Source organism: Streptopelia decaocto, assembly GCF_964273445.1.
Source record: "Streptopelia decaocto genome assembly, chromosome: Z".
Classification (NCBI taxonomy): domain Eukaryota; kingdom Metazoa; phylum Chordata; class Aves; order Columbiformes; family Columbidae; genus Streptopelia; species Streptopelia decaocto.
The window spans coordinates 20,442,808-20,455,440 of record NC_138657.1 but is presented as its reverse complement, the minus strand read 5'-3'; the positions used below and the strand labels follow the sequence as shown (position 1 = coordinate 20,455,440).

General features: G+C 38.6%; 1 protein-coding gene across 13 annotated transcripts in view; it reads right to left on the bottom strand.

The window, feature by feature from the left end:
* MPDZ (multiple PDZ domain crumbs cell polarity complex component) overlaps nt 1-12,633 on the bottom strand; it is a gene marked incomplete at its 5' end in the record, with an annotated part of 99,074 nt that overhangs the window by 78,355 nt on the left and 8,086 nt on the right. For 10 of the 13 annotated variants that reach the window (XM_082075691.1, XM_082075699.1, XM_082075703.1 and 7 more), the window contains 4 exons: nt 293-506; nt 2,376-2,515; nt 3,388-3,609; nt 11,672-11,854. In XM_082075691.1, coding sequence (XP_081931817.1) covers nt 293-506; nt 2,376-2,515; nt 3,388-3,609; nt 11,672-11,854 — 759 coding nt within the window. Of the gene's footprint in view, nt 1-292; nt 507-2,375; nt 2,516-3,387; nt 3,610-11,671; nt 11,855-12,426; nt 12,503-12,633 lie in introns of those variants that run through there. The other 3 variants (XM_082075696.1, XM_082075697.1, XM_082075692.1) reach the window with 2 other exon arrangements.

Below are 12,633 nucleotides of genomic sequence, written 5' to 3'. Positions count from 1 at the left end.
GAAAAGAAGATCCTGTTTATCGCTACCTCAGAATAAAGCTTATAAAGTAAGGTGGATACAGAGAGTTTGGTAGATGGGGAGAAGGAATACAGCCGTGATTAACTTCCCCCTAGCAAGCCTTAATATTTTCTACTCTGCAAAGGAAAAGGATCAACAAAGATAAATAGATGAAAAACCTCAAGAACTGCAAAGAAATGTATATACAAGCAACAAAGAAATGTCTCAAAATACTAGATGCAGTAAGCGCATATATGTCCAGAAATGAATACACAGACATTTGGGGTATACTCACCGGATTGGAATGGGCTGAAACTGTGCTAGCAGCAGATGGAGATGGGGAAACTACAGGACTGATTAGCTGAGGGAAAGTGCCTCTGGCCACAACTAGCTGGACATTATCTTTTGCTTTCTGTAGGATGCTGATAGCCTGTTGATGTGTAATTGTCTGATCAAGGGCTTGTCCGTTAATAGCAAGGATTTGATCTGCTTCCTTCAGCTTTCCATCTCTGTTACATACATGTAAACAGGGAAGAGGGACAACAAAGTAAAAAAACAAGAAAAACCAAAGAAGTGTTGCCACAGAAATTACAGTATTTTGACAGTCTTCCAGTATTTTTAATAACCTGTTCTGTATTCCCCCCACTTTTTAATCTCTCCCTGCAGTTTTGCTGAAAGGAGCTGATGCAGCACCCTGGTGATCACTTCCTTTGAAGCTAATCCCACTGTCACTCTCCCCTGGCTACTACCCCCTAGCTAGCTTTCTTCTCCTTGTACCCCCATCCGAGACTAAGCATATTAGGTCTCAGTCACTCCCAACCATAGCCTGGGAACTTATGTTTATTCTTGACTTTGAGCCTCTTGCTTAACAGACCAAGTGCTCCACTTTGTTCAGTGCACCCGTTCTGAATATTCATCAAATCATGGAGTGGAACACGCTTTCATCACGATGGTAGAGAAACTAATTTTGTTTTGCACAAAACCAAGGGGGAAAAAAAAATTTAAAAAAGAAAAAAAGAAGAAGAGGCAGAGAGAGAAAGAACAAAAAAATGACAAAACAGAACCCTTTTAAATGAGGGGGGAAAGGCCTGAACAAAATAAAAAAATAACTCTTCACTTTCTGACAAAGGAAGCACTACTGTAAAATTACATACTCAGACCTTCCTCAGACCTACTTCAAAGGAAGTGTATGAAACCTACATAGATGAGTTACCCTCTGCCTCCTCCACCATTTCTATTGCTTCTGCAACAAAGCAGAAAAACTCTGGAATCTTGTATTTAATATCCCTAAGTGGCAATGCTTTGAAAACAAAGGGCAGAAACGAAAACAAGGATCCCTGTTACACCAGCTTTTGTGAGCACGTACAGTGTAGAAGCCAAGGTACTCAACAGCATTCAGGACGAAGACTATTTACCTCCAAGCCATAATATTTTGCTTTGAACTGTTTTTCAGAGTGCTCCCAAAGACTTAGTACTGCCAGGGCCTTTCTGATTTATGAGCCCTGTAACAGCTGTTGAATATTTCTCCTCCCACCAGTGAAATCAAACAGGCAGGACCTGATTCGGTAAAGACAGGTCTCAACTCCATGGAGTAAGAAGAGTAAGACAAGTAAAAGCACAGACCTCTCGGAGGTAAAAAAGAAAAAATAAATTGGAATTTAGGCAGATTTTAAAAAATTGGAATGACACAGAGCACATTGCTTTTTTGTAACAGAACAAACTCTGCAGTCCACATTCTGCCCTCTGTTAAAAGGACAGTGTTCAGATCACAAATGATCAGAAAATTTCCCTGGACAGCATAGTGAGAAATAAGCACCAAGATAACTCAGCTGCCCTACCCAACATACAGAGTGCATCACAAAGCATCTCTGGCCAGGATCCTGATCAGCAAATCCATACACAGTGATAAACGCCACTGCTCTGCAGTGAACCAGAGCTGCTGCCATCCACCACCAAGTTCATTTTCTTCCTCACACTGTTCTTCTCTCAATGCTACTTATGGAATCAGGATTAAAGTCGAAAACCTACTTTCATCAAGCTATTATTATTCCTGAGTTTCTGATAACATAAGCTGAATATCTTTTCCAAGAGTCCAACAACTTTAGGTAATGCCTTGCTTGACATAAAAGCTGGATTTCACACCTGCTCAGTGGCACTCCACCCCACAAACATCCCTACTAGTTACGACTGATCATACACTGCCCTGTTCCGATGTTACATAAATTGTAGTGATGAGGAATTTTAAATCTGTTGTGATGTATGTCTTAGAACACAAGAGACAGGTGCCCTTGTACCACAAAAGTAACAGCAATGAAACAACTAAATTGCAGTGTTGTGTTAACCCTTGGTACAGTAAAATATTCTAGTAGTAATCTTACCTATGCGCCACACTTCCTTCCTGGATTTCTTGCACAAATATTCCCAGTTCTCCCCTGTTTTCACTCTTGAGTCCCACGACACTGAAGCCCAGACCACCACTTACAGGTTTAATAAGTTCAATGGTCTCAACATGACGACCCTGCTCAGTAAAATTTTAAAAAGGTTACAAATGTTAAAAATGTTGAAAAGCAGCATTAAGGAATGTGGTAAACACCTTGGAAATTAGTTTCTAATTTGACAGCTACAGCTGGACAAGGCTACACTAGCTAATAACTGAAATAGAGTTTATTACAGCCCAGAAGAGGAAATCAAGAAACAACAGTGAAATATAGAGTTCATGTTTAATAGTGACTAAACCAGGATATATGTGTTTATAAAACTTCAGAGGGAATAGGTCAACTTTCAAGCAGAACTAGAAAAAGAGAATGAATTTCAGAAAGAGGGGAAAAAAGTGCAAAAGGCTCACCAGGAAAACTATCTGGCTCTACTACAGGTTAATTAGAAAACTGCTAGAATATATATGCCTGGCCATTTTCAGCTCCAGCCACTGAAATGACTTGTACAACATTTCTGTCTATCACAGAAAAGCAGTAAGATTACAGAACAATGTGTAGCAAGGCCAAAAAGGAATTTGCCATCTATTTCCAAGCAAGTCACTGAACTAGCTTGCATTAGTTATGCACACAAGAGCACGGTCTGACAAAGCATCTCTCTCATGCACAGAGAGGCAGTCCTAAAATGAGCACAGAAAGATAAAGGCGTGCTGATCTGTGAGAGGCACGCTGCCCAGCTAAGGACAATAACTCAGCAGTGACAATATCAAGACGACTTTTGCAACTGTTTTCTCATTTACCAATTGTTCCTCAAATTAAAAAGTTTATTTTTGTTTTATATAGCAAGTGAGGTCTGGTTTGCTTAATAACAAAGTTGCTTTTAAATAAACATACATGTATGTTAATCTTCCAGATAATCAGTGATCCACATTTTATGGTTACCAGATTACATGCTTACCTGGGACATATTTCTGATCAGCTGCTCAAAATCATCACTAGAGGACTTCCCATTAATCTGAGGAGTAATGGATCTCACTGATGCTTCAAGCACATTAGCTGGGCTGCCATTCTGCTGAGCCAACAAATATGACTCATTATGTGGCAAGGACCCCATGTTCACACCATGATGGAGAAGCTGGGGGAATTCACCAGTGGAATGTATGGAAGGTGTAATATTTACCTGTAAAAGATTGATGGCAATGTACATTTGTAGACACAGCAGAAAACTTTCCTTTATCAAAGAGCATTATGATAGGCAAATTGCTTGTTAAAAATATTTGAAATCCCAATCGGCAATTTTAAAAAGACACTTTAAAAACAAAAATATTCATTATTTATAATAGACATAAAGTTGTGAATTATCAGCATAAAACATGAAAGAAATCTATTAAAATAATCTAAAATTATTTTCCACGGTCTGCCTAAAATTATCTTGTTCATATTAGCATAGCAGCTTGAGTACTCCAACACAACTGTAGAGGTAAGCAAGTGTAATCAAACTTCTTCTACAGCACCAGTATTTTTCAAAACAAATTTATCAATTATTTTACAAGAAAATTTTTTAAAATGGTATGTGTATTTTGATGAACAAAAGAAAGACACCTCATGGGCTACGTACAGAACATATTTCACTGATCAGAGTTTCTGCATCACTATGCTCTATGGCTCTATGACCTTCTACATGAGGTAAAATTAAATACAAAATTACTGAACCAGTCTAAAATCACCAGGCTGATCTGCAAACCACAGTCATACCTTTACACAGGCAGCCTTGACACCACGCTTTCCTTAGAGCAGAAAAGAAAATAAGAAAATGCTCCACTTTGCCCAACCATAGTAAATTACCTACTTGCAAACAGGTTTCTGCCAACCACTCTAGTCACAGATGAACAGAGACACCACTTTATACAAATGCATAAAGCTCAGGTGAAGCTGGAGCCCTCACTTGCCTGTTTTCCCACCTGCTTGTTGACTGTCAACAAGCCCTATTTTACTCCACATCAATCTATTACATGCTTGCCTGGCACATTAGCCACAATATAGGATGAGCACACTGCAGCCTCAAATACTTTTCATAGTTTTATAGCACAAGTTTTCTAGGGTTCTGCATGACAATAAAAGAGACTGGGATTCCACTTCCTTGAAGCCTTATTTTTAAACTTCAAGTACCAACAGAAAATTTCAAAACTGTAAATGTGTTCTAAAACATCTACTGCACCAGTCTCAACTGTATAAGCATGTTTCTCCCAAAAGTCTAGTCATGAAAAGGTCAGTATCATTATCCGTCACACAATTCCTTCTCAGCTGGGTGCTTTAGGAAAACGTGATGGAACAAACATCATATATTGAACACCTCATGTGCCTGGGAAGAACTTCAGGTTACAGAAAAAAATACCAAAAGGCAGCAAGGAAAAGTCCTGAACAGCAATTTGCCTGGTCTGTCATAAAAAAATGGAAAGAGGAAACCAGCATGTTTGGAACTCAGTGATTTCCATCACAAAGTGATTACATTCTGTTGTCCACATTTGTGAGGAATCACCTGGGTTATGTTTCAAACAAATCATAATGCCTAAAATGTGCACACATGCACTTTCTTTAATCACATACAGTCATTTCAGCAAGCCTGTGAGGCACAGGTGGATAAGCCTTGTTTCACAGTTCATTACACGTAACAACACCCAGAGACATAATCGAATTCTGCCCTTCCCTCAACTCAAGACTTCCCCTTACATTATATCCCTGAATTTGAAACTAATAATGTGTATGCCACACTGTGTTTCTTATCTGTATGAGTACATACAACAGGTTAACTCACCTCCACCTTCCCAATGTCACGCGTTTCAATGTATAAAAATATATCACTGAATTTGGTCAATTAAGATGCCTCATTTCCTCCACCCTCAAATCTTCTTACATACCGTGCTGACATGCTCCTTCCCACAAAAAACTGTCATGGTTCAAATTATTATTAGTAAGAGTATCTAACACCACTGTAATTAGCCAGTCTTGCATTGCTTATATTTAAGAACACTTTTACATGCCCATAGCAAGAAAAAACAACTGAGAGTATATGAGATGCAAATCCAAACTATTTGTCATGTGCACTTCAGAACCATAGTATATGGGTCTGGTATGAGAAATGTCAGTAAGTCATGGATATACGTTTATTTTCTAAATTACAGTATGAGCAAAACCTACTGATTCTGTTCAATGTAGATTAGTGAGAGTTCACATAACCTCTTCAGTGCAGCCTTTGGAGTCATAACCACAAACTAAGTAGGCAAGGCTCAGCAGCTCAGAGTGCTAACGACTCCAGTCAATATGATTAAACCTAGTGACAAATACATGAAATGCCTTCAGTGTCATTTAGCACTGCTCTAAGCACAGAATCACTCTGTCTGGGGAACCTTTTAATGTGGCAGGAGCTTCCTGAGGTTTCATTCTTCAGGATGGCATAAGGGGAAGGGTCACTGGTATTACTGATAGTCTTGTAAAACCCAAATGAGCCTGAATTCCTCGCTTTGAATGGAGTGTGTAGTCATCTGCTAAGACAAAAGAGGGAAAAGAAAGAATATCCTACAATAACACTAAGAGCAAAATTTGAGACTATATACAGAAATCTAGAACCCCTTCTTCTTTATAAAGAAAGAGCCATGTAAGGAAAAAAGGACAGAAACAGAATTTTAAGCCAAAGAAACTGACTGTAGCTGAGGAACTGCTGCTGTGCCCCCTCCACTGCCTGTTTCTCTTCCACCTTCCCCGTGAATTTCACTTTCAGTTTCTTCCATGTTACCACATGATGTGCAGACTGCTAACATACAGAAAATCCCAGCCTGTGAAACCCCTCTTTGGATAAAAAGTCAGTGTCTTTCCTGTATCTAGAGCACTCCTTTACACAAAAATATGTAGGGAGCAAGTTGTAACACTGGAAAACTCATGCAATGCACAAAAAATCAGAACAAGCAAGACACAGTAATCCTACAATATGACATTTTCAAAACAGCATGAATGGTATATATATGGTGTTTACATCATTATATTGTTTTTCTGTAACATACACTTCCCTTTATGCACAAACAGCAAACTAAAAAATGGAGTTATGTATAAAAAAATAAAAGGAGTATGACACATTGCCCCTACTATGAATTGTCCTCCTCGTACTACTCAATATCCCATACAGCACAATCTGCAGTATGTAGAGGAACTCTATGCCCAACCTACACTATGTTCTATATATGTTCTGCTGATGCTGCTAAACAGAGGACTGCTTTAGACAGCAATTACTTTAAACATTTCACTGTTTGTAATGTTCAAACAGCAGGCCAGCCATGATGGGCACACTAACTTCCACCTTAACGTATCCCCAGTAATCACCATTTTCTTCTCTAGGTGAGTTTGAAGAGTAGTTCAGTTAAGATAAGACAGTCTCCTAGAGATTTATGTTTTTCTTTCTGATATAAAACTCACACATTCCCATGCTAGAATAGACGTATAGCACCAGGCAGATCCATATTTTAGTTTAACCTTGTACGTTTCATACACCAAATCCTGTTTAAACTGGCAATACAGTGCCCACCTTCTCAGTCTGACATTTGATCCCTTCTGCATACTTGCATGAGCTGGGACATCACTGCAAACATATAGGCATTAACTGATCTCTCACATTTCTTCTCCCTTACAAACCAGAAGATGGAAATTGTTCAGGTTTTTCTAAGACATCTTCCATAACTAATTATTAACTCCATTATTCTGAAAACACTGGATGCTTTTTATTTGTATGACAGTTAAAATGTCTCCAAAAAGAAGTGCTGCACACTATCTATAGCAGGAAAAGGTACAAATTACCCTCCAGTTGACACCAGTTTATCTAGAACTTTTAAAAGCTTCACCTCAAATCTTCAGTACAACTGTGATCACAGCACAGCTACAACACAGTATCAAGCACCACCTCTTCAAGAAGAATTGATACCACCACCTCATTTTAATCAAACCTTTTTAAACAAACACAGTCACACATTCAATGGAGGATGTGCTTAACATGGGAAGTCTACCTCAAATAAAGTGGTTTCTGATTTGTGAAACTCCAAGAAAAAAACACAAAACTCTTAAGAAAAAATGTCAAACTGTTAACAGAACAAAGCTCTGTGTGTCTGTGTTTGCGTGTGCACACAAAAAACACACACATGCCCATACACTTTAAAACATTTCTGGTTTAAAATGACATTTATAATGATCTTAAAGGTAGAAGTTCAGAATCTGCAGACAAATTACAAGCAGAAATGTGATTATCACTTTCTTCCCTGTTCCCTCTGAAATGCAGGCATGTAAAAGTTGAGAAGAAACAGTGTACATTCCTGCTAACCACAGAAGTATAGGCCATTCCAGGGGGAGCAGTAAACCACAAGTGGAAATCTTAGACGATGCTCTTGTGTTTGCATGAAATATTTTTAATAATATATAAATTACAGTACTTTGTAGTAATAAAATCACCATAATTCCATCAAGGAGTAGCTTTACAGCACTGGGATTAAATAAGTATCATATGAAAGAACACTGCTTTGTTTTATAATTTGGCTTATGCTGATTTTCTTTGATTTGCTTTCGCCTTACTGTATATAACATCTGCAATGTGGACATAATTTGGTACAAGACAAAAATTCACAAATAACACCGAGTATGATAAAATTCAAGTTAGTTGCACAGATAGACACTAAATGCAATCAAACAATGCTTAGTCACAGTTGTTCAACATATTCTTTTAACAAAAAGAGCTACAGGCAATATGAAAAGACATGCTTTCTCCACTTCTTCCCTAAATTCACACTAGTGCTGACACTAAGCATTGCTATCCCATGCAACCCTCTATGTGCTGGGCTGCAGCGGGACTATTCCCCATTACTGCATTGCGAACAAGCAGTTCAAGCTGGTCAAACTCACAAGCAAAAAGAATCTGAGGAATGCAGCCTAGCCAAGGGAAGAGTATTTTTCTCTGGCAGAGCCCTGAGTGGAGTGGAAGGAGGAGGGGAGGAAGAGGGGAGGAGGAGGCAGACAAGGGAGAGACAAAAAGGACAGGATGAGAAGCGGGAGAGGACTACCAGCACAGTCTGAGTATTTTCTTTAAAATATCTTCTAAAGAAAATGAAGTATTCTTGAAATGTTCAAAACACGACAATCTCTCTTTTTCTTTTCTATCACTCCCTTATCTTCAAACAAAGAGACTGCTCTTCAGCAGAAGAAAACAAGGATTCATTGAAGAACATGGATATAAAGAGCCAGAAAAAGACCTGGTTCCTTCCATGCTCAACTCCAGTGAACAGCGAAGTCAGGATAGCCATTCTCAAAAAAAACCAACCCTTTGCTGTCCTTAGACTTTTCTCACTTCAGTTCTTAACTTCATAACGACAGATTTGCAGTGCAAGCAAATACTGCTTGCCTGTTTAAGAAAAAAGTCTTTCAAGCACCTACCAATAAATACCAAAGCATCAGATTTGCTGACTTTAGCATCATGCCTCACCAGCATCCAGATGAAGCAAGATGCCACTCAGACCACAACACTGCATGTAACACAAATGCAAACTCAAGAGGCTCTTGTTAAGCACACACCAACAATGAAGGAGATCAGTTTCCAGTCAACACACAGAAGCTTTAAGGAAATAGGACAGCAAATCTGAAACACCTCCCTGCATGCAGAAACACACACTCTTTCAGATCTTTTGGTGCTTGAAAGATCACTTATCCGCTTGAAAGATCACTTATAGGGGGGAGGGAGAGGGTAGGGAGAGAAAGAAAAGAAAGTCTACCATTTTAGACCATAAAAAATTGTAGTAACTCTCACTGGAATGCAAGCAATATTTGTCTGCTAAAACTGTATATTTGCATCCTATTTTTTGCTAGAAAAATATGACAGATGTTTCCAAGATTTGACAGCTCTTTTTCCAGACTCGCTGCACAAACAGAAAACCAGGCTCTCACTATCATCTCTATGCCTTCCAGACACAGGGCTTTGAGACAGGAATACATGCTACCCCAAAATTTATTGAGGCCACTTCTGTTGGGACGCTTGCAAGGAATCAGTTTGATTTAGAAAGTAGATTGCCCTTGCTGCTCCTCTGCCCCATCCTCTCTTTCAACCCATACTTTCCTAAAAAGATGGCCTTCTCCTTATCATTTTGCAATAGTCTCGTAGCTCTCTAAAAACTCATAAACTAGTTAAAAGCATATGAGTTGTTCAGCATCACACTTCACCTTGACAAGAAACAGGACCCCATTCAACTTTCAGTGCAGCTTATCGTTAAACATCCAAAAAATTCAGCCATCTTTGGTTCAAAGGCGTATCGCTCAACAGCTCAGCACCACTTGTCAACCTGTCTCAAACATAACTCTGATTGCAAGTGCTTGGGAAACAACTTGTTTCCTTCCTTAGTCTGGCACAGCTCAGCCAAAAAGCCTGGTCACTATTCACATGCCTTTCAGTTTTCACCAACCTGCAGGTACCTTCAAGAGCATAGTGCCTCCCCAGCCACAAAAATAAAACTGAAGGGTGACTTTGGACAAAACTGAGCCTTCGAAAATGCCAAGAAAGACAGTATTTTTTAATATGAGCGCCTGTTTCATTATTTTATTCTTTGTCTTATTACAATATGCTTTATAAACAATTAAATAAAGCAGAAACATTCTCCTGTTATATTGCAAGGAAGACATCATTCTGTAGAGAAAATACATGACAGTTTCTTGAAGAGCTGACCCAAATCTAAGAATAGCTAGAAACAAACATTTGCACATGCAAGTGTTCGTATAAGCACATCTCAAGAAGAGAATTCACATACAAACAGCTGCCCTGTCAACTAGACTGGATATGTTCAATACAACATGCACGGGCCACCGAAGTTACTGCAAAGATAAACTTGAAGCATTACAGCAGAAGGTAAAATTATTACTTTCTTTTCAAATTACCTGTCTGTAGTATCAGCTGCTTCGTTTTACCTATTTAGATGTTTGTATTCAAAAAGAGAAGCATCCACTAATTTCACAGCTAATGTCTGGAAGTGAAAATTTAATTTGCCTTTTCACCAAATTCCCATTAATGCTTCAGGAGCACTTTTATTTCTCACTACATATTCTCAAAGTCATCACCACATAATTCACATTATTTCTGGATGTCGCTGTTAAATTCTCCTTTTCAAATAGCAAACCAACCATCAGAACAGTTTTTTTTTTTCCTAGATTTTTTAAATCACTCCAATGCCATCAAGTCTTTACACACAAAACATGCAAAATTTTAAAAACACGGTAATGTAGAGCAGTGTGGACACCTTTCTAACGTATTTCTTGTCTGTGCTAAATAGAATCAAGATGATCTACAAGAAGCAATAAAGAGCTAGACTGTGCTCTTATGCCACACAGTTTTAGCAGCATCAAAATCGTGAGGACGCCTCAACAGCCACAGTTCGTTCAGGGACCAGATGCGGCTCCACACTGATGACAACGTTGGTGGGCAGGGGCTTCATCCTCCCACTTCAGCATTTTTGCATACCAGCCACAAAGCTGCCTATCTTGCAGGAGTCAACAAAACAACTATTCGCAAAGCCAGATACACAGTTTAGTCCTAATGCAGTTACTGAACTGCTTTTCATATTCTTCAAGTTCCAATTGTGCTGACAAAGAACTTGAATTACAGTAATAAATAATCAAGTCAATATAGCTGAGTTGCTGCCCCTTTTCTTATCCTCACCAAAGACATGTAGAAAAGTAATACTTTTACTTAAAATGCTGAGCAAGGAAAAAAGCGGTACAAGCCCTTGCTTCTCTTTGTTCTTTTATTCCTGTACGAAAAAACAGATCTTCATTTTCTTATGAAGTCAACATTCCACAGCTGCCCTTTTATATTCTCATTTTAGCAGGGTAAGAGACAAAAAGCAATAAAAGGCTCCCAGGCAAATAATCCTAAAACCTCATACAAAACATGTTCCTTTTGAAGGACAGAACCAGAAAGCCTTATGTTAACTCATTACACAGTATCATCACTTCCCAACTATGCACACTAGAAGTAACAACCATGTACCTAAAAAAACGCATACACAAACTATGGGCCCCAATGAATATGTCCCGCTTGGTTCCCTGAAGCTTTGGATCTGATGTTTAATTTAAGCTATTTGATTTCATTATTCAACAAGCAGAGACATACACATTTTTGCACCTTCTTAGCAATTTTTCTCTTGCGCCTTGCAGGCTGCTTTTCCTACCTGGTCTCGCAGTTGTTGAACTGAAGTCTGAAGGCTGAGAATTTGGTTAAAGAGAGGACTCTGCAGCACTGATTTTAATAAGCTCAGTTTTTCCTCATTTGCAATGTCACCTCGATCCCGAAGTTTTGCCTGTAAGCGCTCCATGGCCTGTAGGGCCCGATGTGTATCTGTAGTGATAACCATACCTAGTCAGCAGCAGTTCAGAAACAGACACATACAAGCACGTAACAGGTTTAAACATATCCCTCCTTACTGCTCAAACTACAGAGGACTTTAATGGTTCAGTTCTGAATAAAAATCCAAGCCCAAACACATCTAATGAATTAGGAAGTCAGAGGCAGAGCACAAAGCAGCAGCCAGTGAAAATTACATTTTTCTCCATCTAGAACTGGATTACAAAAGTGAAACAGGCTTTATTAAAATTTAGTTATGGGAACTGTGGCTACAGGCCACTTTAAATATGTAGTGACAAAAATAGCCACAACAGAAAACATTTGCCTTTTTCATACAAACTTTTTATTTCTAGTAAAGGTTAAAACAATGAAATCAAGACAAGAGGGTAAAAACTAAAACACTAAGCAAATGAGGGTAGACCTTTTGTTTTCAAACACAAAATGCAAAAACTCAAATATGTCATGTATTTCTAAGCACAGCAGATATTTTTTTACAAAACCACTCTCATACAAATGTCCTAAATCTATTACGCACACTTGATTTGGCCACAAAAATACAGCAATACAAATAAAAAAGGTTACCAATTGTTTCCAACATGTTTTCTGCTTCTCAGCTTCTACTCCAATAACCGGAAGTGGCAGTAAATACAGTACTTCCCTGAAAAACAACAGAAAGGGAAAAGGGTCACATTCAGAGAAGCATTAAGCCCTGAAGAAGAAAAAAGGCTTGATTTCTGCAAACAAGAAACAGACCTGCAAAATAACAATCCACAAAAAAACCCACGTCTC